Raw genomic sequence first — 25,473 nt, 5'->3', positions numbered from 1 at the left:
GGGTGTATAGTGATATATATATATATGGGGGGTGTATAGTGATATATATATATATATATATATATATGGGGGGTGTATAGTGATATACAGTATATATATATATATGGGGGGTGTATAGTGATATATATATATATATATATGGGGGGTGTATAGTGATATATATATATATATATGGGGGGTGTATAGTGATATATATATATATATATGGGGGGTGTATAGTGATATATATATATATATATATATATATATATATATGGGGGGTGTATAGTGATATATATATATATATGGGGGGTGTATAGTGATATATATATATATATGGGGGGTGTATAGTGATATATATATATATATATATGGGGGGTGTATAGTGATATATATATATATATATGGGGGGTGTATAGTGATATATATATATATGGGGGGTGTATAGTGATATATATATATATGGGGGGTGTATAGTGATATATATATATATGGGGGGTGTATAGTGATATATATATATATATATATATATATATATATGGGGGGTGTATAGTGATATATATATATATATATGGGGGGTGTATAGTGATATATATATATATATATATATATATATATGGGGGGTGTATAGTGATATATATATATATATATGGGGGGTGTATAGTGATATATATATATATATATGGGGGGTGTATAGTGATATATATATATATATATATATGGGGGGTGTATAGTGATATATATATATATATATATATGGGGGGTGTATAGTGATATATATATATATATGGGGGGTGTATAGTGATATATATATATATATATGGGGGGTGTATAGTGATATATATATATATATATATATATATATATATATATATATATATGGGGGGTGTATAGTGATATATATATATATATGGGGGGTGTATAGTGATATATATATATATATATATATATATGGGGGGTGTATAGTGATATATATATATATATGGGGGGTGTATAGTGATATATATATATATATATATGGGGGGTGTATAGTGATATATATATATATATATATATATATATATATGGGGGGTGTATAGTGATATATATATATATATATATATATGGGGGGGTGTATAGTGATGTATATATATATGGGGGGGTGTATAGTGATATATATATATGGGGGGTGTATAGTGATATATATATATGGGGGGGTGTATAGTGATATATATATATGGGGGGTGTATAGTGATATATATATATGGGGGGTGTATAGTGATATATATATATGGGGGGTGTATAGTGATATATATATATATATATATATATGGGGGGTGTATAGTGATGTATATATATATGGGGGGTGTATAGTGATGTATATATATATATGGGGGGTGTATAGTGATATATATATATATATATATGGGGGGGTGTATAGTGATATATATATATATATATATGGGGGGGTGTATAGTGATATATATATATATATATATGGGGGGGTGTATAGTGATGTATATATATATGGGGGGGTGTATAGTGATGTATATATATATGGGGGGTGTATAGTGATGTATATATATATGGGGGGGGGTGTATAGTGATATATATATATGGGGGGTGTATAGTGATATATATATATGGGGGGTGTATAGTGATATATATATATGGGGGGTGTATAGTGATATATATATATGGGGGGTGTATAGTGATATATATATATGGGGGGTGTATAGTGATATATATATATGGGGGGTGTATAGTGATATATATATATATATATATGGGGGGTGTATAGTGATATATATATATATATATATATATATATATATATATATATATATATGGGGGGTGTATAGTGATATTTATATGGGGGGTGAATAAGGAATATACATATTTTGGGGGGGGGGGCGGTCCGTCCAGCACCGGGGTCCCGGTCTCACCTTCTCCTCCTCGGACGGGACTCCGCTCCTCACGTATCCGTTCTTCAGTCCGCCGTGCTCGCTCTTGCAGACGCCGTTCATGGCCGCCTTGTAGTTGCTGTGGCCCCCGGGGCCCTCCACCGTATTACACCTCGGCATCTTCGTCCCGTCTCCGCTCCTGTCAGCACCGCCACGCCCAGCCGCCCCCATACCGGAACTCAGCGCCGTCGTCTCCTCCAATCGCAGGCCGACACGTCAGAAGGGCGGGGCCGAGTCCGAAACCACATCAGACGCCCAATCGTGGTACGAGAGGGGAGGAGCGTAGCAGGGAGCGACCGAGGTGACGTCACCAACACATCAAGCCGCACGTGTTCGAACGCTAGTAACCTTGAGTGGTGGGCGGGGCCGAGCGGGAAGTGAGCCGTAATGTCAACAGCGCCTGAGAGGCTCGGGTCACGTGATCAGGCTTAACCTGGCGGGCCGGAGTCACATGGCCGGGGAGAGTGACATCACAATCCCTGACGTTCCCTGGGTGGGGTGTAGAAATATCGCTGTACAGTGACAGGAAGGAATGTGATTGGGTGGATGGCAGTCATGTGACCTTCACAGACCCCTGGGTGGTACTAAAGGGAGTGTTTCCGTTGTTATTAATAGGAAATTGACCATAAGGCTGGACAAGATGGCAACCACCAGCGGGTTGGGAGCCATGTGACCCCCATGGCATTTTTACCTAGGGGTCGTGTGTTGTGAAATTATAATCATGTGACCCTATGCAACCTTTCATATAGGGGTCATGTGACCGTCGCCACCTGTTACCTTAGAAACGGGGGTCATGTGACCTAGAACTGAAGCGGTGGTGTCATGTGAATTTGTGGAACAATTACCTGAAGACTGCATGTCATGTGACTGGGAAAAAATTATGATCTCAGGACTGTAACCCAAAGGGCCGAGTGTTATGTGACCCCATGCAACCATTTACGTCCATCTGTTATTTTAAGGGCGGGTGATGTGACCTCATAGAACCTTTACCTGAGGGTCGGGTGTCATGTGACCTCATAGAACCTTTACGTGCGGGTCGGGTATCGTGTGACCTCATAGAACCTTTACCTGAGGGTCGGGTGTCGTGTGACCTCAGAACCTTTACCTGAGGGTCCGGTGTCATGTGACCTCATAGAACCTTTACCTGAGGGTCGAGTGTCGTGACCTCATAGAACCTTTACGTGAGGGTCGGGTGTCATGTGCCCTCATAGAACCTTTACCTAAGGGTTGGGTGTCATGTGCCTCTGTGTCCTTGCCCAAACTCAAAAAAGCCTATAAAAAAGGTACCAGGGGCATCTCATGGGGCCCCCTACTGACCCGGGCCCTCGGGCACTGCCCGAGTTTCCAAATGGTCAGTCCGCCCCTGGTTGGGTGTCATGTGACCTCAAAGAACCTTTTCCTGAGGGTTGGGTGTCATGTGACCTCAAAGAACCTTTACCTGAGGGTCAGGTGTCATATGACCTCATAGAACCTTTACCTGTGGTTCAGGTGTCATGTGACCTCATAGAACCTTTACCTGAGGGTCAGGTGTCATATGACCTCATAAAACCTTTACCTGTGGGTCAGGTGTCATGTGACCTCATAGAACCTTTACTTGAGGGTTGGATGTCGTGTGACCTCATAGAACCTTTACCTGAGGGTCAGGTGTCATATGACCTCATAGAACCTTTACCTGTGGGTCAGGTGTCATGTGACCTCATAGAGCCTTTACTTGAGGGTTGGATGTCATGTGACCTCATACAACTTTTACCTGAGGGTCAGGTGTTATGTGACCTCATAGAACCTTTACCTAAGGGCAGGTGTCATATGACCTTGTCCATCTGTTACTTAAGGTTTGAGTGTCATATGACCTCAAAGAACCCCCAATCTGAGGGTTGGGTGTCATGTGACCTCAACCATCTGTTACTTAAGGGGTGGGTGTCATCTGACCTCATAGAACCGTTACCTGAGGGCCAGGTGTCATGTCACCTCATTAATCAGTGGGGTGGGTGTCCTGTAAACTCAGAACCATTATCTGGGAGTTGGGTGTCATGTGACCTCATAGAACCCCTATCTTAGGGACCGGTGTTATGTGACCTCATAGAACGCCTATCTTAGGGACCGGTGTTATGTGACCTCATAGAACCCCTATCTTAGGGACTGGTGTTATGTGACCTCATAGAACCGATGTTTGGTGGTCAGGTGTCATATGACCTTATAGAGCTATTATAAGAGTGCCAGTGGTCATGTGAACTTATTAATCCTTTACCTATAGGTAGACATGCGGTTCATTTATTGCAAATCAAAATTCGAAGTAAATTTTCATTATTCGGAGATTCAGATGTATCCGAATTTTCCAATGACAATAGTAACGAATTTAAACAAACCCGAAATAATGAAACAAAATTTGAATCGAATTCCAAAAAAAATTCTAAATGTAAGCATATTGCTGACTATTGCTGTTTTTCTTCAAAGACTGTGTGTTTTACAATATAGACGTCTTCCAATATTTGAATTTCAAAAAGAATAGAGTCAAATAAAACAAAATAGAAAATAATAGAATAGAAAAAAAAATAGAATAGGTTACAGTAGAATAAAATAGAAAGAATATAGCCATCTTCCAAAATTAAAATTTGGAAAAGAATAGAATAGAAAAGAATAGAATAAAATAGAAAATAAAGAAGTAGAATAGAAAAGATTAGAACAGAAAACAATAGAATAGCAAAAGTATAATAGAGTTGAATAAAATAGAAAGAATATAGCTGTCTTCCAAAACTTGCATGTCGAAAAAAAATAGATTACAATATAAAAGAATGGAATGAAAAATAAAAGAATAGAATAGAAATAAAAATAGAATAGAAATAATAAAGCCGTCTTCTGAAATTTGAATTAAGAATAGAATAGAATTAAACAGAATAGAAAAGAATAGAATAGAAAATAAAGGAATAAAATAAAATGAATATAGCTGTCTTCCGATATTTGAATTTAAAAAAAGAATGAATAGAATAAAACAGAGTAGAAAATAAAAGAATAGAATAGAAACCATTGATTAGAATAGAATAAAACAGATATAATAAAGTAGAATAGAAAATAAAAGAATAGAAAAAAATATAATAGATTTGAATAGAATAGAAAAAAAAGAAAGAATATAGCCGTCTTCTGAAATTCGAATTTCGAGTAGATTAGAACCAGCTGTTCTTCACAATTAATTCAGATTGGATATTTTCGATTACAAAACTAAACAAATTTCATTATGCATGCAATGAAACAAAATTAGTAACTTAACAAATCGATACAAATTTTTGTGCACATGCCTACCTGTAGGGTCAAGTGTCATGTGACCTCATAGAACCTTTAATGGAGGGTTGGGTGTCATGTGACCTTATGTGATGATGACAGGTGGTCCAGTGTCCCTCTCAGGTTGACTTGGTGTTGATGACCCTCCTGGACTCTGTAGACCACCAGAGGTCTCCAAACTTTCTAAACAAAGGGCCGGTTTACTGTCCTTCAGACTTTAGGAGGGTCAGAGGGCCTAGTGGGAGTAGAAAATGTCCCAGCGTCAGTAGGAGTAAAAAAATGTCATTGTGCTTGTAGTCAGTGGAAGGAGGAATAGTGTCCAGTCATTGGTGTCAGTGGGAAACAGTGCCCTATTATTGGTATTAGTGGGTTAGTGGGAGGAACAGTGCCCCATCATTGGTATTAGTGGGAGAAATAGTGCCCCATCATTGGTATTAGTAGGAGGAATAGTGCCCCATCATTGGTATTAAAGGGAGGAATAGTGCCCCATCATTGGTGTCAGTGGGAGGAATAGGGCCTCATCATTGGTATCAGTGGGAGGAATAGGGCCCCATCATTGGTATCAGTGGGAGGAATAGGGCCCCATCATTGGTGTCAGTGGGAGGAACAGTGCCCTATCATTGGTATTAGTGGGAGTAACAGTGCCCCATCATTGGTGTCAGTGGGGAGAATAGTGGCCCATCATTTTTATCAGAGGAAGGAATAGTGCCCCATCCTTGGCATTAGTTGGAGGAATAGTACCTAATTGTATATATATCAGTGGGTGGATTTGTGCCCCATCATTGGTGTCAGTGGAAGAAATGATGCCTCCTTGTTTGTGTGAGTGGGAGGAATAGTACCCCAAGTGCCGGATAGAGGCAAGCAGTTTGGAGACCACTGCTGTAGACCATCAGTCAGGAATACACTCCGGAGGGAAGTGCTGCTGTATGGTCCCAGAGTGACGGGGAGGTGATGGGGATATCCAATGAGATATTACTGTCCCAGCTATGGCAGAAATGGGAACCAGTGCAGACCTCCTACAATTGCTAGTTGCCTGGCTGCCATATTGATCTCCTGGCTGCAGTACTTTGAGTCGCTGACCTGGTGCAAGCAAGGGGCTTAGGGAAGTCAGACCTGCTCTGTATTCCTTGTCCTGGGTCAGTGAGTCAGAAAGCACGGACACGATTACCAGGACAGATCATAATGGCCAAGGTGAGGCAGTAATTCAATGCAGACTTTGCCTTCCTTTATCATTTCAGGTGTGCCAGCACAGACTGACGTCACCAGATACCGACACGTCTGATGACGTCAGCGCAGGTAAGGGTTTCTGATGGCTGTAAGTGGGATCCTCCCATAGATACACAATTCTAGGTCCATGGGAGGGGTGGGTGGACCCGGAATTCAGCCACATATTCCATATTGATTTGTTGAGATGGTTGTGGTACACACCTGGTGTGGGCAGAGGTCACCAGTACCGGCTGTCAGCTGGAATCCATACGCCACAGTGTCAACACTCACAAAGTGTAATCAGTGATTGCTCCTCAGCACTACATTACATACTGCTAGATGTGTGCACACTTTGAAATGGGGGTTCTGGGAGCGGTGTAGGTTTCCCTATACCACAACACGGATAATACTGGGGGCCTGAGGACTTAGAGGTGCAGCCCCAGGGCCCCGAGATCAGAGGAAGATGGCAGGCTTGTGTTACGGACAGCAGAGGGGAAGAGCAGGACAGATGAGATGAAGAAAGGAGCAGAGCGGTCTCTGCAATGGAGACTGTTCGCAAGGCTGAGGTTGGCGGAAGAGTGGGGACAAAAGTGCAGCATATTGGGCAAGACAAGGAGAGGGTGGGAGCAGATCATGGGATGAAAAGAGGAGACAGTGGGAGCAGATCATAGGTGAAGAAGAGGAGAGAGTGGGAGCAGATCATGTGATGAAAAGAGGAGACAGTGGGAGCAGATCATGGGGTGAAAAGAGGAGACAGTGGGAGCAGATCATGGGATGAAAAGAGGAGACAGTGGGAGCAGATCATGTGATGAAAAGAGGAGACAGTGGGAGCAGATCATGTGATGAAAAGAGGAGACAGTGGGAGCAGATCATGGGATGAAAAGAGGAGACAGTGGGAGCAGATCATGGGATGAAAAGAGGAGACAGTGGGAGCAGATCATGGGATGAAAAGAGGAGACAGTGGGAGCAGATCATGGAAGAGGGAAATAAGACAGCGGGAGCACATAATGGAAGGGGCAAAGGAGACAGTGGGAGCAGATCCTGGGTGGAGAAGAGGAGATGGTGGAAGTAGATCTTCGGGGTGGGGGGAGCAGATCCTGGGTGGAGAAGAGGAAATGGTGGAAGTAGATCTTCGGGGTGGGGGGGGGGAGATGGTGGGAGCAGATCATGGGAGGGGGAGAGAAAACAGTGGGAGCAGATCGTGGGAGGAGAGAGGAGATTGTGGGAGTAGATCATGTGAGAGGTAAATAAGACAGTGGAAGTAGATCGTTGGTGGAGAAAAGGAGATGGTGGGAGGGGGAGAAGAGACAGTTGGAACAGATCGTAGGAGGGGGAGAGAAAACAGTGGGAGCAGATTGTGGGAGGGGGAGAGCAGATGGAAGCAGATCCTGGGTGGGGGAGAGGAGATGGTGGGAGCAGATCATGGGAGGGGAAAGAGATGGTGCAAGCAGATCCTGGGTGGGGGAGAGGAGACTATAGGAGCAAATCATGAGAGAGGAGATTGTGGAGAGGGGGAGAGGAGATGGTGGGAGCACATTGTGGGAGGGGAAAGGAGATGGTGGAAGCAGATTGTGGGAGGGGAGAGGAGATGGTGGGAGCAAATCATGGGAGGGAGAGAGGAGACTGTAGGAGCAGATCATCTGAGAGGAGATTATGGGAGGGGGAGAGGAAACAATAGGAGCAATTTGTGGGAGGGGAGGGGAGAGGAGACAGTGGGAGCAAAGGGGAGAGGAGACAGTGGGAGCAGATCATAGAAGTGAATGAGGAGACAGTAGGAAGGAGAGAGAAGATGATGGGAGCAGATCTTGGGAGGGAGACAGGAGACAGCAGGACTAGGGGGTCAGTTCACTAAGAGATAAAAACCACATTAATTTTTGAGTTACAATTCACTTTTTAGTCAATTCACTAAAAAGTTTCCATTATTTAAAAAAAATGTGTGAGATATTTATGTTTTATGATATTTAGCAGCTAAAGTGGTCCAAAAGACTCAGGTTTCTTGTGGCCTCAATGCACAATGCATTCTATGGATGAAGGTAAAAAACCTTCTGTGTGTAGCAGCCCCCCCCCCCCAACACTTACCTGAGCCCCATCCCGATCCAGCAATGTCCACGAGAGTCTTGGTTCTCTGGGGACTCTCACTCCTGACTGGCTGAGGCAGCAGCTGGAACCATTTGCTCCCGCTGCTGTCAGTCACAGCAAGTGAACCAATCAGGAGAGGGAGGAGGTGGGACCGAGCTGCAGCTCTGTGTGTGTGAATGGGCACACAAAGCCATGGCTTGGGAGCGTGCCTGCTTGGATACCCCCATAGCAAGCTGCTTGCTATGGGGCACCCAACAGGAGGGAGGGGCCAGGATTGCCAAGAGGAGGATCCGGACTGCTCTGTGCAAGACCACTGCACACAGCAGGTGAGTATAACATTTTCTGTAACCACTTCCCGACCGGCCGTTGTATATAAACGGCCGGACGGTGGCACTGCAGGGTCAGGTGGCCATTTATAAACGGCCTCCCCACACCCTGCTTATGCGCGCTCCCCGTGAGCACGCAGCACCGCGATCCAGTGCCCGCTGTGTCCTTCGGACACAATGGAACACCAATCGTTGGACGGGACCTCTGTACGAGGTCCCGATCATGTGATCACTGATTGGACAGTGGGAGTAGATCATGGCAGGGGGAGAGGAGACAGTGGGAGCAGATCATGGCAGAGGGAGAAGAGACAGTGGGAGCAGATCACGGAGTGGGGTGGGTTGGCTGGGGAGACAGTGGGAGTAGATCATAAGAGGGTGAGGGGAGAACGTGGGAACATGTAATGAATGGGGGAGAGGAGAAAGTGGGAGAAGATCATGGGAGGGAGAGAGGAGACAGTGGGAGAAGCTCATGGGAGGGTGAGGGGAGACAGTGGGAACGGAAAATGGGAGGGAGAGAGGAGACAGTGGGAGCAGATCATGGGATGGAGAAAGGAGACAGTGTTATCAGATCATGAAAGGGTGAGGGGAGACAGTGAGAGCAGATCATGGGAGGTAGAGAGGAGACAGTGCGAGCGGATCATGGGAGGGAGAGAGGAGACAGTGGGAGCGGATCATAAGAGGGAGAGAGGAGACAGTGGGAGCAGATCATAAGAGGGAGAGAAGAGACAGTGGGAGCAGATCATGGGAGGGAGAGAGGAGACAGTGGGAGCGGATCATGGGAGGGTGAGAGGAGACAGTGGGAGGGGATCATGGGAGGGAGAGAGGAGACAGTATGAGCAGATTATGGGAGGGAGAGAGGAGACAGTGGGAGCGGATCATGGGAGGGTGAGAGGAGACAGTGGGAAGGGATCATGGGAGGAAGAGAGGAGACAGTATGAGCAGATTATGGGAGGGAGAGAGGAGACAGTGGGAGCGGATCATGGGAGGGTGAGAGGAGACAGTGGGAAGGGATCATGGGAGGGAGAGAGGAGACAGTGGGAGCAGATTATGGGAGGGAGAGAGGAGACAGTGGGAGAGGATCATGGGAGGGTGAGGGGAGACAGTGGGAGCAGCTCATGGGAGGGAGAGAGGTGACAGTGAGAGTGGATCATGGGAGAGAAAGAGGAGACAGTGGGAGCAGATCATGGGAGGGAGAGAGGAGACAGTGGGAGCAGATCATGGGGGGGTGAGGGGAGACAATGGGAGTGTGAGGGGAGATAGTGGCATCAGATTATGAAGGGGAGAGAAGAGAAAGTGATATATCATGGGAAGGAGAGAGGAGACAGCAGATCGTAGAAGGCAGAGGAGACAGTGAAATCAGACCATAGGAGAAAGAGAGGGGTCATAGGGAGCAGATTATGGAAGGGAGAAAGGAGACAGTGGAAGCATATCATTGGAAGGGGAGAAAAAAGAGTGGAAGCAGATCATAGAAGGGGGGAGGGCTGTGGGAATAGATCATGGGATGGAGGCAGGAAACAGTGGGAGCAGAACACGGGAATGGGAGAGGAGAAGGTGGGAGCAGATAATAAAAGGGAAAGAGGAGTCAGAGGGACAGAGGGAGCAGATCATGGAAGGGAGGGATGATACAGTAGAAAGTGATCATGGAGATGAAGGTGGAGGGGGGGGGGGGGTGGCGGTGGTCATGGAAGAAAGGAGAAGATGGGAACTCTGGGTAGAAGGAGAGGAACTGGTACATAATGTAAAATATGGACAGCTGTTCCCTCTTGATATGGATATACTTTCTTCCTTTGAGTGAAGTTCTAGTACCCCATCTTTGCCTACTTGAAGTACAGGGGGTGAGGTCTAATGCTTCAGAGATTCTGGTACAGCCATAAATTGTTGGATGACCTCAGCAGACGCCACAGTGGATCTCTCATCGAACTGTGACTGCACTGGGGTCCAGATTAGAATGGATAGGGTATAAAGGGGAGGGGCTGTGACAACAGAGAGGGTATAAAGGGGAGGGGCTGTGACAACAGAGAGGGTATAAAGCTGAGTGTCTCCAGGAATCCTCCAGCGTGGCCATCAGGAAATGCTAATTTCCCTTTTAATCAGGGATGTCAAACTGGCGGCCCTCCAGCTGTTGCAAAACTACAAATCCCATCATGCCTCTTCCTTTGGGAGTCATGCTTGTAACTGTCAATTGTGCAATGCCTCATGGGACTTGTAGTTTGGCAACAGCTGCAGGGCCGCCAGTTTGATACCCCTGCTTTATATCATCCATACAGGACCAAGGAGGGGGTTCACTGTCATCAGAAATGTCATGAAGTGACACACCCAACGTGTTCCAACGCCCCCTCACCCCCAGTCAATGATGTCATTTTTTATGCACTCTGACAGCTTTTTTTTAATCATTTTGTCCATTTTTTATTGCAGTTTTTCACATCCATGTTTTCTAAACTGAATTAAAAACCAGCACGGCCCAGCTCAGCGACCATCAGTGACTCCGGATCTCTAGTATCAGGCCAGTTCTGCGCTGTGCTCCCCAGATGAGGCCGCACAGAAGGCTGCTGGAGGCAGATAAGGTATCTGACACCCGTCACACCCCAGACTGTGTATGGAAGCAGCCCTGAAACCGCCGCACACCCGATACTTGGGGCCATCTTCATGGCACACACACACACCTAGCAACCAGGCAGGTAGGTTAAGCCTTTTTCCCACTGCGTATGTAAACCATATCACACAGATCACGTTTCATAGTGTTGCCGTGTGTACTGAAAACCGTACGCTGTCAGCCGTCCAAGTGGTGAGGAACTACAAGTCCCAGCATAAGCCTCCAACCATGTCATGTGGATTCCAATTTTAGCACAAATTTCAGCATCCGAGCTGTGAGTCAGTCGCAGCATGTTTTCAGGGAAAAAAATTGCTTGCATCTGAAATAGTCAACCTGAACATTCACATTCCATTGTTTGATACAGAAGAGGCAAAACACAGCAGTACAGAGCATGCTGGGAACACACAAATGCAGCACTGTACAGTACTAGGGTCATTGGTTCAAATCCCAACCATGGCACCACCTGCCTGGAGTTTGCATGTTCTCCCTGTGCCTGCGTGGGTTTCCTCCGGGTACTCCGGTTTCCTCCCACACTCCAAAGATAGGTTAATTGGCTCCTGTCTAAATTATCCCTAGTATGTGTATGTATGAATGTGAGTTAGGGACCTTAGATTGTACACCCCTTGAGGGTTAGGGACTGATGTGAATGTACAATATATATGTAAAGTGCTGTGTAAATTGATGGCGCTATAGAAGTACCTGTAATAAATAATAATAACGGCCAACGCAGATGAACATATTATCCAATTCAAACTTGTTTCAGATGACCATATACTAGACAATCTGATTGTACAGTCTCCTTTAACCTCTTCACCCCGGCCGCACACAAATGTGCGGCCTCCCGGCGTCTGGGCCTAGACGCCGAGCGGCCGCACATTTACGTTCTATTAAAAAAGGACACGTGCAGAGAGCGTGTGCCCTGTGCATTCCCAGCACGCATGTCCAGTATGCACGGAAAGGTCCTCTTTCGGTCGGGACCTTTCCCAATCATGTGACGGCGCGTCACGGCGGTCACATGACCCTAAACCCCACCCTGCCTCCTGGCTTCTGGAACCCTTAAAGGGCCGGGAGGCACCAAAGTGAAGGGGTTAAGACGGCTACACACTATACAGTCCTCACGCACACGGGACGTTTTTACAGCGGCTGTTTTTGGCTTTTGACGTTTTTTTCTACAGCCAGTAAACCCCCCAGCATGTTGTCCTATGTAAAAAAAATTCTATAAAATAAATTTTATAATGTGATCAAGATCTATTATATCCAGGGGCTGACTGACAACTCATGGGGCCCCCGGGCAATAGGGGATCATGGGGCCCTTGTGTCCTTGCCCAAACTCAAAAAAGCCTATGAAAAAGGTACCAGGGGCATCTCATGGGGCCCCCTACTGATCCCGGGCCCTCGGGCAGTGCCCGAGTTTCCAAATGGTCAGTCCGCCCCTGAATGGATTACATATGTACAGTAGGTCTTCAATGTATATTTCTTCGTAAGAAACCTCATCTGTCAGGTGACATATGATTACTGTATGTATTGTCCATCTAGAAACTGCATGGATCCTGCAACCGGCCAATCACCATGGTGCACACAAAGCATTGTGTATTGTCCACAACATTAACAAGGTAAAATGGGCACCTGTGTTGTGGATACAGAAGAGATTTAGCACTTCATTGTACGTTCAGAATATCTGACAACAACCCCCCCCCCCAGCTGGAAAAACCAGATCGATCACTATTGTGTCATAGCTTAAAACATGCGCAAAAGATTTATTACAGAAATATGTCAGAGCTATAAATGTATAATAATAGTGTGTGACTGTGGGGGGGGGGGGGGGGGCAATAGAGTGTAAGCTCCTCTGGTGCAGAGACTGATGGGACCGCTTTAGTGTTCTCTGTACAGCACTGCAGTATATGTCAGAGCTATATAAATGTATAATAACAATAATAGTATATGATTATGGTGAGACATTAGAGTGTAAGCTCCTCTGGTGCAGAGACTGATGGGACTGCTTTAGTGTTCTCTATACAGCACTATGGTGTACAGCTGTGTTCAAAATAATAGCAGTCAGACATCACTAACTGGATCAATCACTGTTTTTGGTGGAAATGATATTTCTACATGGCAAATAATTTATTAGCAGATGTAGTAGACTAATAGAAATCATTTATTCTTTGAAAAACAGGTGGCAATTATTGCCCTTATTTAAGGAAGGAAGGCAGCAAATGTTGTACATGCTGGTTACAGTGCATTTCTCTCTGAAATTCTGAGGAAAATGGGTCGTTCCAGACATTGTTCAGAAGAACAGCGTACCTTGATTAAAAAGTTGATTGGAGAGGGGAAAACATATAAAGAAGTGCAGAAAATGATAAGCTACTCAGCTAAAATGATCACAAATGCTTTAAAATGGCAACTAAAACCTGAAAGACGTGGAAGAAAGCGAAAAACTACCATTGGAATGGATAGAAGAATAGCCAAAATGGCGCGGACTCAGCCAACAATCAGCTCCAGGAAGATGAAAGAAGGTGTGACGTTCCCTGTGAGGACTGTTACAATTAGAAGACGCCTATGTGAAGCCAAGCTATCTGCAAGAAGCCCCCGCAAAGTCCCACTGTTGGAAAATAGACGTGCTGAAGAGGTTACAATTTGCCAAAGAGCACATTGACTGACCTAAAGAGAAATGGCACAACATTTTGTGGACTGATGAAAGTAAGATTGTTCTTTTTGGGTCTAGTGGGCGGAGACAGTTTGTCAGACGACCCCCAAACACTGAATTCAAGCCACAGTACACTGTGAAGACAGTGAAGCATGGTGGTGCAAGAATCATGATATGGGGATGTTTCTCATACTACGGTGTTGGGCCTATTTATCGCATACCAGGGATCATGGATCAGTTTGAATACATCAGAATACTTGAAGAGGTCATGCTGCCTTATGCTGAAGAGGAAATGCCCTTGAAATGGGTGTTCCAACAAGACAACGACCCCAAACACACCAGTAAACGTGCAACATCTTGGTTCCAGACCAACAAGATTGACGTTATGGAGTGGCCAGCCCAATCCCCGGATCTTAATCCAATAGAAAACTTGTGGGGTGACATCAAAAATGCCGTTTCTGAGGCAAAACCAAGAAATAGAGAAGAACTGTGGAATGTGGTCCAATCATCCTGGGCTGGAATACCTGATCACAGGGGCCAGAAGTTGGGTGACTCCATGCAACACAGATGTACAGCAGTTCTCAGAAACAGTGCGACTACAACCAAATATTCATTAAGTGATTCAAAGGAAAACAAAATCTTCAAACATTTTTCAGTTTATATAGTGAATGTTTGAGTTTGTAAAGAATACAAAAACTGCTATTTTTTTGAACCATCTAATATTCACTTTTCTTCAATTTTTTTAGAGGAACAACACAAATTTGATGTATTTTTCTTCATGTTTTGATTTGGAATAGAATGTGTCGTGTTCCCAATGCATTTGTGTGGATGGAAATAAAAGCTATTAGAAGGATTTTCAGCTTTATTCACTTTTTTCAACACACGGCTATTATTTTGAACACAACTGTATGTCAGAGCTATATAAATGTATAGTAATAATAGTGTGTGATTGTGATGGGACATTAGAGTGTAAGCTCCTCTGGTGCAGAGACTGATGTGACTGGTTCAGTGTTCTCTGTACAGCACTGCGGTATATGTCAGCGCTTTATAAATGTATAATAATAATAGTATATGATTATGGTGAGACATTAGAGTGTAAGCTCCTCTGGTGCAGAAACTGATGGGACCACTTTAGTGTTCTCTGTACAGCACCATAGTATATGTCAGAGCTATATAAATGTATAATAATAATAGTATATGATTATGGTGAGACATTAAAGTGTAAGCTCCTCTGGTGCAGAGACTGGCTTGGTGCTCTCTGTACAGCACTGTGGTATATGTCAGAATCAAACAACCCCAATTCCAAAAAAGTTAGGACGCTGTTTAAAATGTACATAAAAACAGAATGCAATGATTTGCAAATCTCATAAACCAATACACTTTATACATAATAGAAAATAGAAAACATCAAATGTTTACATTGAGAAAATGTACCATTGTAAGAAAAAAACAGGGCAACAAAAATCTGGCAAAGTAAGCGGTACTAACAAGGAAGAGCTGGAAGAAAAGTTTGCTAATAATTAGGTACGTTGACAAAAGGTCAGTGACATGATGGGCATAAAAAGAGCATCTTAGAGAGTCACAGTGTCTCATACGTAAGAATGGGCAGAGGTTAAAACAATCTGTAAAAAGCCACGTCTACAAATTGTCAAACAATTTCAGAATAACGTTCCTCAATGTAAAATTGCAAAGACTTTAAATGTATCATCTACAGTTCATATTATCAAAAGATTCCCAGAATCTGGAGAAATCTCTATGCCCAAGGGACAGGGTCAAAATGCAACAATGGATGCCCGTGATCTTTAAACACTCAGGTGGCACTTTTTCAAAAAATGTTAAAAATGCACATTTTTTTGCAGGTAAAAAAATGTGCATTTACTATTTTTCTAGGGACCCAGAAAGCATTGCACCCGCGGTCAGCAGATCACTGGTGCCATGCAGGACTCCTGCAGACTGTAAATGTGAGCCATCAGCATGTAAATTATATGGGCAGGCAGTTGACAGGAAGAATCAACAGCGCCGTGGTAGTTAATTGAGGGCTACAAAGCGACAGCCGCAAAGGCTGTCGGCCGTTGTAGCATCCCATTCACAGAACCCTGGTGGGCGGAGCCTCACACGGCCGCGTTTTAAAAAAAAATTGTGACAGCTAGTAGGGGGAGAAGGTCCCCCTCTAGCTTTCACAATGGGAGATCGGGGTGTTACAGTAGAATGTTACACCCTGTATATGGGTGTAACATGTAACGTCAGGTGAACTTATCCATTAAAAACAGCCATGATTCTGTGACAGACATCCTTGCATGGGCTCAGGAATATTTCCACAAACCACTGTCTGTGAACACAGCTCGCTGTGCCGTCCAAAAATACAAAGTAAAGCTCTATCATGCAAAGATGAAGCCATATCAGAACATGATCCAGAAACACCGTCTTCTCTGGGCCAAAGCTCATTTAAAATGGTCTGTTGCAAAGTGAAAAACTATGGGGATGCATTAGTGCATATAGAATGTGCATCATCAATGTTGAAAGATACATTCAGGTTTTAGAGCAGCATATGCTCCCATCCAGATGTCATTTTTAGGAAAGGCCTTGCATGTTTCGTCAGGACAATGCTAAACCGCATACTGCATCTATGACAACAGTAAGGCTTCCTAGTAGAAGAGTCCAGGTGCTTTACTGGCCTACCTGCAGTCCAGACCTTTCATCAACTGAAAATGTTTGCGCATCTTGAAACAAAAAAGAAAACATCCAGAAACGTTGAGCAGTTAGAATACTATATCAGGCAAGAATGAAACAATATTCGTCTCCTAAAACTCCAGCAAGTGGTCTCCTCACTTCCCAGATGTTTACAGAGTGTTGTCAAAAGAGGAGATGCTACACTGTGGTAAACATGGCCCTGTCCCATGAGACATGTTGCTGCCATCAATTTCAAAATTACCTTTTTTCTTAAAATGGTCCATCTTCTCAGTTTAACCACTTGCCTACCGGGCACTTACACCCCCTTCCTGCCCAGGTCAATTTTCAGCTTTCAGCGCTGTTTCACTGTAAATGACAATTGCGCGGTCATGCAACATTGTACCCATATGAAATTTTCAGCATTTTTTTGAGACAGATAGAGCTTTCTTTTGGTGGTATTGAATCACCACTCGGTTTTTCTGTTTGATAAACCAAAAAACAACAGAAAATTTTGAAAAAAAAGCTTTTTTCTTAGTTTCTGTTATAAAATTTTGTAAGTTAGTAATTTTTCTCCTTCACTGATGTGCACTAATGAGGTTGCAGTGATGGACACTGATAGGCAGCACTGGTAGGTGGCACTGTTGGGCATCACTGATGGGCACTAAAAGGCAGTACTCATATATGGCACTGTTAGGTGGCACTGAGATGCGGCACTGATCGGCAGCTCAGATGGGCACTGATATGTGGCATTGATGTGCACTGGTAGGCACTATGTTGCATTGATGGGCACTGTGGCACTGATGGGGCTACACTAATCATCAGTGTCCTGATGATCAGTGTAGATGTCCCCTCTGAGGAATGCTGATTACCGGCTTTCCTCTCCTCACGAGCTGTAAGCTTGTGAGGAGAGGACTGCCAATAACCGGCATTTCCTTATTTACATGCGATCAGCTGGGATTGGACACAGCTGATCACATGACAGAACCGAAGTCTTCGGCTCTTTCCGCAGATCGGTGATCCGCTGTATCCCAGCGGGGGCGCACACGTGCCGTTAGAGTGGAAGGATGTCATATGATCAATTGGGCAGCACAGTGGCTAAATGGCTAGCACTTCCGCCTGGCAGTACTCGGGTCCTTGGTTCGCATCCCAGCTACGGCACCTCCTGCCTGGAGTTTGCATGTTCTCCCTGTGCCTGCATGGGTTTCCTCCGGGTACTCTGGTTTCCTCCCACACTCCAAAGACATGCTGGAAGGTAAATTGGCTCCTGTCTAAATTGTCCCTAGTATGTGTATGTATGAATGTGAGTTAGGGACCTTAGATTGTACACCCCTTGAGGGTTAGGGACCTTAGATTGTACGCCCCTTGAGGGTTAGGAACCTTAGATTGTACACCCTTTGAGGGTTAGGGACCTTAGATTGTACACCCCTTGAGGATTAGGGACTGATGTGAATGTACAATATATATGTAAAGTGCTGCGTAAATTGACGGAGCTATACAAGTACCTGAAATAAATAATATGACGTCCTCCCAGAACGAGAGAACCACCTTGCATCCATGATTTCCTTATATGGCTGGCGGGAATCGGGTTAAACAGTTGATATGTTTTCTATTGTGAATAAAATACGGGTTTATGAGATTTGCAAATCATTGAATTCTGTTTTTATGTAGATTTTACACAGCGTCCCAACTTTTTTTTAAAATTGGGGTTTGTTTAAACATATTATAATAATAGTGTGCAACTGTGGCGGGGCCATTAGAGTGTAAGCTCCTTGGTGCAGAGACTGATGTGACTGACTCAGTGTTCTCTGTACAACACTGCGGTATATGTCAGATCTATAGATTTATTAACCACTTCCTGTCCGGACACTTTCCCCCCCTTCCTGCCCAGGCCAATTTTCAGCTTTCAGCGCTATCACACTTTGAATGACAATTGCGCAGTCATGCAACACTGTACCCATATGAATTTTTTAGCATTTTTTTGAGACAGATAAAGCTTTATTTTGGTGGTATTTATTCACCACTGGGATTTTTATTTTTTTTGCTATGTAAATGAAAAGTCCAAAAATTTTGAAAAAAAATTGTTTTTCTTATAAAATGTTGTAAATAAATAATATTTCATCATAAATCTTGGCCAAAATTTATTCCTTTATCTTTTTAGTAAAAAAAAATAACCCAAACTACTTTATAACCAAAAATTATAATTTTTGAAAAATTTCTTTACATTTTATTTTTTTTATATTATTATTTATGTTTTTTTTTTATACATACTGTCACCCTAGCAGTACAGTGTCACCATGGTGACACTGTACTACTTGCGGGGGGTGAAGATTTTTTTTTTACACCCATAAAGGCTGTAAAAGCAATCATTTCTCCTTCTCTCTGGCTGCATTCTTGCAGCCATTGAGAACTACTGTGTGAGCTGTGATTGGTTACAGCTTGTCACATGGTACAAGGCTGTTGTGAATAGCCTTGTGCCATGTGACCTCTGTGACGGGCGGACTGACCATTTGGAAACTCAGGCACTGCCTGAGGTCAGTAGGGGGCCCCATGAAATGCCCCTGGTACCTTTTTCATAGGCTTTTTTGAGTTTGGGCAAGGACACAGGGGCCCCATGAGTTGTCAGTCCGCTCCTGCTCTGTGATCATTCACAGATTTCACATTTAGTAAGCAATGATGTCAGAAGTGACATCTTGCTTACTACGCTGAATGTGATCACTGATTGGCCAATCAGTGATCACATGATCGGGACCTCGCACAGAGGTCCTGTCCAACGATCGGTGTCCCAGTGTCCGGAGGACACAGATGGCACCGGATCACGGTGCTGTGCGCTCCCAGGGAGCGCGCACAAGCAGGGTGCAGGGAGGCCGTTTATAAACTGCCACCCGCCCCTGCACTGCCACTGTTTATATACAACGGCAGGATGGGAGGTGGTTAATAATAGTGTACGATTGTGGTGAGGACATTAGAGGGTAAGCTCCTCCGGAGCAGGGTGTGAATGGCTCAGTATTCTCTGTACAGTACTACGGTATATGTCAGCGCTATATAAATATATAATAATAGGGTGCAACCACGAGGAGACATTAGAGTGTAAGCTCCTCTGGTACAGACTGATGTGACTGGCTCAGTGTGCTCTGTACATTACAGAACATTTCAGAGCTATGAAAATATATAGTACAAATAGTGTGTGACAGTGGGGGGGGGGGGGGGGGGGACATTAGAGTGTAAGCTCTTAGGACTCAGAGACTAATATGAATGGCTCAGTGTTCCCTGTACAGAAGACAGGAAGTTGAACTCGTACTCCGGGATCTCACGTCACAAACAACAGGGGACCGTTTTATTAAAAATAAAAATATTCTCTTTATTTGATAAAGAAAGTTCAGTCATCCTCATCCTGAGGTGTCTTTGATGTCGTCTTGGCCTGTTTTATCTGCAGTTCTGCCTCTGATATCTCTTCGCTGTGATAGGACCCTCCAGTGGTCATGTGATCGGTTGTAGTGCCCATGTCCTTTGGAAATGATCCCCCTTCCTCCAGAACTTGGCGCACAGTCATATTGATTCGGGAGTCGTTGAGGTAGGCTGCACACACCTGCCAGTCCTGGGGGGAACACGGCTCCGTCAGGGGATTCATGTCAGGTTTATCTGCACATGGAGGATCAGACAGTTCGGGGGGGAGGAGTCCGCCTCCAGGGTGGCGCAGAATCCGGGGCACGGCGTGATACAACAAGCGGCTGGCACCAGACATGACCATAATGTCACCACTGTTCATCATCATCGCTGTAGGAGCCACTTCCCGGCTCTGCCCACCTAACAAGAATATACTGGATTGGCCAAAGCTGCAAGACAGAAAAGGAGCATACTGGTCAAATGGGAAAATGTGCATGTGAACTGTCAATCTCATCTCCTGTCTGGCTATGGAGATAAAAAAATAATAAAAATCCATAATAAAAACATGAGCCTGGAAACATGCAGCCAGAGTTTCCTGGGTCCAGCTCTGATTCTTATCGCAGCCCCACCCAAACACATAATGATGTATGAACCTGTGCCTCTGCCCCTCCCACAACAGTGAGATTGCTGTGCAGGTTGTGCCTCTGCCCCTCCCACAAGAGTGAGATCGCTGTGCAGGTTGTGCCTCTGCCCCTCCCACAACGGTGAGATCTCTGTGCAGGTTGTGCCTCTGCCCCTCCCACAACGGTGAGATCTCTGTGCAGGTTGTGCCTCTGCCCCTCCCACAACCGTGAGATTTCTGTGCAGGTTGTGCCTCTGCCCCTCCCAAACCGTGAGATTTCTGTGCAGGTTGTGCCTCTGCCCCTCCCTAACCGTGATATTTCTGTGCAGGTTGTGCCTCTGCCCCTCCCACAACGGTGAGATCTCTGTGCAGGTTGTGCCTCTGCCCCTCCCACAACGGTGAGATCTCTGTGCAGGTTGTGCCTCTGCCCCTCCCACAACGGTGAGATTGCTGTGCAGGTTGTGACTCTGCCCCTCCCACAACGGTGAGATCTCTGTGCAGGTTGTGCCTCTGCCCCTCCCACAACGGTGGTTTCCCTACAATAATTTGCATCTCTGCCCCTCCCACAATGCTGAGATATCTGCACAAGTTTTGTCTCTGCTCCTCTCTTGATGGTGGATTTCTGTGCAGTTTGTGTCTCTTCCCCTCTCAAAAGTTTGAACTTCCACACAGTAGCTTGTGTCTGTGCCTTCCCCACCATGTTAAAATATCCTTGTGGTTGTTTGTACCTCTGCATCTCCCACAATGACAGGAGTTCCTCCAGTAGTTTGTGTCTCTGCCCCTCCCACATTGGGGAGATTTACTCCAGTAGTTTGTCTCTGCCCCTCCCACAATAATGACATTTCCTGCAGTAGTTTTTCTTTGCCCCTCCCACAATAATGAAATTTCCTGCAGTAGTTTGTCTCTGCCCCTCCCACAATAATGACATTTCCTGCAGTAGCTTTGGTCTCTGCCCCTCCCACAATAATGACATTTCCAGCAGTAGTTTGTGTCTCTGCCCCTCCCACAATAATGACTTTTACTGCAGTAGTTTGTGTCTCTGCCCCTCCCACAATAATGACATTTCCAGCAGTAGTTTGTGTCTCTGCCGCTCCCACAATAATGACATTTCCTGCAGTAGTTTTGGTCTCTGCCCCTCCCACAATAATGACATTTCCTGCAGTAGTTTTGGTCTCTGCCCCTCCCACAATAATGACATTTCCTGCAGCAGTTTGTCTCTGCCCCTCCCACAATAATGACATTTCCTGCAGTAGTTTGTGTCTCTGCCCCTCCCACAATAATGACATTTCCTGCAGCAGTTTGTCTCTGCCCCTCCCACAATAATGACATTTCCTGCAGTAGTTCATGTCTGCCTCTTCCACAATGGTGATTTAGCTGGAGCTGGGATGATGTAAATGAGAATGTTTACTATAGAGGGATGCAACTTATTGACTTTTGGAATACATGGAACTATTGATACTGCGTTTTTTTTATACATGGCCTTAGGAGACCCTATAATTTTAGCTGCCCCCTTTTTTATTTTGGATGGCACCAGGCTGAAGATCTGCAGCCACACATTACATGGGCCGGCCTGTGGAATAGGCCAGTGTTTCTTAACCAGGGTGCCCTTTGGGTTCCCCCAAGGTGCCATGAGCATGAGACCCTGGATGAGAGGACTGTGGGGGGAAGGGCGGGGGTGTCTCTGATGGGAGTGGGGACTCTGTCATGAGGGTACTCTGAAGTGATGGGGACTCTTATGTATAGAAAGAGGGGCCTTTTGACGTGGTGGAAATAGAGTTCTGATGGGAAGCTAATTATAGGAAAGAGGTGCGCATCATCCCAGGCTCAGGTTCCAAGTGACATTTATGTTTTTTACAATTTAGACTGGGGTGTCTCAGAATTTTGCATACTTTTAAAGAATAAAAAAAAAAAAAAAAAGATTGCGATAAACTGGAATAAGTTCAGCATTGTGAGAACAGCCAATCAGCGAGAATGAAGACAGGACAGGGTCAGAGCTCCCTCTAGTGGAGGCACAAAGGATGGAGAGCACATTCAGTGTATGCCTGCAAATCGCACATCTTTTATAACCACAGACAGTGACTATGGATCGGTATCTGTGCTGTATATACACTGAGGAGGAGCAGCCAAAAATCAAACATGGCAGCTGCCAGCTCTCCAATAGATTTAGGTCACTCACTCGGTAGGCCTCATGCACACTGGATGCTTTTGCTGCTGGTTTTAGGAGCGTCAGGCGTTTTACAAATGCTCCTCCATGTTATCCTGTGTGTTCATGCACACAGACTTTTAGCGGCAATTAGTGGCAGGAGAGTTCAAGGTTCACCAGAAACCAAGGGATCGCACCGGGCGCTGTCCAAGGGATCGCACCGGGCGCTGTCCAAGGGATCGCACCGGGCGCTGTCCAAGGGATCGCACCGGGCGCTGCCCAAGGGATCGCACCGGGAGCTGCCCAAGGGATCGCACCGGGAGCTGCCCAAGGGATCGCACCGGGAGCTGCCCAAGGGATCGCACCGGGAGCTGCCCAAGGGATCGCACCGGGAGCTGCCCAAGGGATCGCACCGGGAGCTGCCCAAGGGATCGCACCGGGAGCTGCCCAAGGGATCGCACCGGGAGCTGCCCAAGGGATCGGACAGGGAGCTGCCCAAGGGATCGGACAGGGAGCTGCCCAAGGGATCGGACAGGGAGCTGCCCAAGGGATCGGACAGGGAGCTGCCCAAGGGATCGGACAGGGAGCTGCCCAAGGGATCGGACAGGGAGCTGCCCAAGGGATCGGACAGGGAGCTGCCCAAGGGATCGGACTGGGAGCGTCCCAAGGGATCGGACTGGGAGCGTCCCAAGGGATCGGACTGGGAGCTGCCCAAGGGATCGGACAGGGAGCTGCCCAAGGGATCGGACAGGGAGCTGCCCAAGGGATCGGACAGGGAGCTGCCCAAGGGATCGGACAGGGAGCTGCCCAAGGGATCGGACAGGGAGCTGCCCAAGGGATCGGACAGGGAGCTGCCCAAGGGATCGGACAGGGAGCTGTCCAGTATTCAAGTGGCACAGTCAGAACAGCTACTGCCAGACGCCATAGAGGTCACAGGTTCAGATCTGGATCTGGCCACCCACATGGCTCAGTTCATGGACACTGCGTACGGAGTCGATTTAAGTGCCTCTGTACCTTGGGAGTGTTGATAAAGGGACCAATCACAGATGTAAACAGTGTATGAGTTATCACATTCCTACACACAATGCATGAAAATGTTCATCCTTTTTACAAAACGTGCAGCTGTGCCATTATTTCTTAAGGACACCAAAATGCACCTTGCTTTCACATGCACCAAAATACATGATGTGATTTTCGCACGAAGGGTAGCCCATTGAAATGAACAGGATGCCCTAAACGCAATACAATCATGCAACAAGGTGTGTGCATCCAAACACCTGCAGAGGTGTAAATAGAGGCTGTAGATGCACAGGGGCTCAGGTCACACTCACCTGAAGGACAGTAAGGGGCTCTGGTGGTCCAGCTCCGCCTCATCTACGTGGATCCCCAGGGACGAGTCCATGTGGTAGTAGTTGAGGATTCCGGCTTCGGCTCTGAAGTTGGAGAAACCGCAAGCAAAAGCTACACAGCGAGAAAGCTCCGCCAGGTCTGCCGGGAACGGGGTGAACCTTTCCTTGTAGTATTTCTACGAGAGAGAAGTGAGAGAGCTTGTTGGAAGTGTAAGTACACGAAACGCGTTAGGGAGGTGCCCCTGACTACTGTGCATACACCGCAAGGCCATCCTGAATGACAACCGGTGGCCATATTGGATCCGGATGTAAGTTCGTTCTTTTAATCTGTTTATGCTGGAATTTTGTGATATAAAGACCTACTGCACTATTGGAAGCTTTCTCTGGGCTTGTCATTTCCTTGGGAGCCCGTTTTTGAAGGTTTTCTGTGACCTGGATTGGTGTGTGATCCTCCCCCTGGTGGCTGTGATTGGCATATTTGAAGACTAGAGGGTATACCTAGATCAGGGGTGTCCAAACTTTTTTCAAAGAGGGCAAGATTGGATGAAGTGAACATGGTGGAGGGCCGAACATTTTTCCGAACATTCTTTTGAACCATTACAATTAAATGCAAATAAATTATTTTATGCCAAGTTAATTGCAAACGACATACTTTTCATTTCATAACATTAAGATCAACTGACAGCTGAGTTTTCACAATGTATTGAAAATAAATAAAAAAAAAAACTTACCTGCACTAATGTGAAGGGTGAAAAAGGTAGCTGGAGCTGAAGTCTCTGCTCGGCAGCCGGGAGGGGAAGAGAAACACACTTCGCGGTGGAAGCCCGGCCCTGACGTCAACGCCCTCTGTCGCTCCCAGCGCGGTGCAGTCACGCATGCGCACTGCTCTCAAGCAGAAGACTGTCTGCCACAGAAGGGAGGGCCGTGCGACAGCCGCATTTACACAGACCAGGGAGAACGCGCCGCAGTCAGGCATGCGCACTGCCCTCTGCTCTCAAGCAGAAGACTGTCTGCCATAGAAGGGAGGGCCGTGGGAGGGCCACATTACACAGAGCAGGGAGGGCTGTTGGAGGGCCGTATTAAACCGACCCCCGGGCCGGAATTTGGACATGCCTGACCTAGATGGATGACACCTAGTGGCCTACACGCTGATGACATCTTTCCCTATGGAATTACAAGTCCAGAGTACCAGGAGCAGGTCTTGTTTGCTCCATGCGCATTAATTAGTTATGGTTAGTGCAATGTTTGTCTATTCTCAC

At 45.7% G+C, this 25,473-nt stretch overlaps 1 protein-coding gene and 1 long non-coding RNA gene across 2 annotated transcripts; one reads left to right on the top strand and one right to left on the bottom strand.

Annotated features, from left to right (window-relative positions):
* Positions 1-2,137: 2,137 nt before the first annotated feature.
* Positions 2,138-11,568, top strand: LOC149428791 (uncharacterized). The gene is made up of 3 exons (XR_016310680.1): positions 2,138-2,223; positions 6,437-6,494; positions 11,225-11,568. It is a non-coding gene; the product is annotated as an uncharacterized LOC149428791 (long non-coding RNA).
* Positions 11,569-20,048: 8,480 nt separating this feature from the next.
* Positions 20,049-24,861, bottom strand: ALKBH1 (alkB homolog 1, histone H2A dioxygenase). The gene is made up of 2 exons (XM_089666996.1): positions 24,197-24,861; positions 20,049-20,549 (listed from the first exon to the last, which is right to left on the bottom strand). Exons 1-2 carry the CDS (start codon positions 24,265-24,267, stop codon positions 20,093-20,095), a joined length of 528 nt encoding a protein of 175 aa, XP_089523122.1. The 5' UTR covers positions 24,268-24,861; the 3' UTR covers positions 20,049-20,092.
* Between the last annotated feature and the right edge of the window lie 612 nt (positions 24,862-25,473).

Source organism: Staurois parvus, unplaced genomic scaffold (genome assembly GCF_062004578.1).
Source record: "Staurois parvus isolate SC_StPar_1 unplaced genomic scaffold, SC_StPar_1.0 ptg002964l, whole genome shotgun sequence".
NCBI classification, from domain to species: domain Eukaryota; kingdom Metazoa; phylum Chordata; class Amphibia; order Anura; family Ranidae; genus Staurois; species Staurois parvus.
Note: the sequence above shows the minus strand (reverse complement) of the source record. Positions and strands in the feature narration are given on the sequence as shown.

Excerpts from the sequence above, each read along its gene's own strand:
- ALKBH1 (XM_089666996.1), bottom strand. The coding sequence starts at position 24,267 with ATGGACTCGTCCCTGGGGATCCACGTAGATGAGGCGGAGCTGGACCAC. Across the intron at positions 20,550-24,196 it reads AGCCCCTTACTGTCCTTCAG|CTTTGGCCAATCCAGTATAT; the intron begins GTGAGTGTGACC and ends TCTGTCTTGCAG.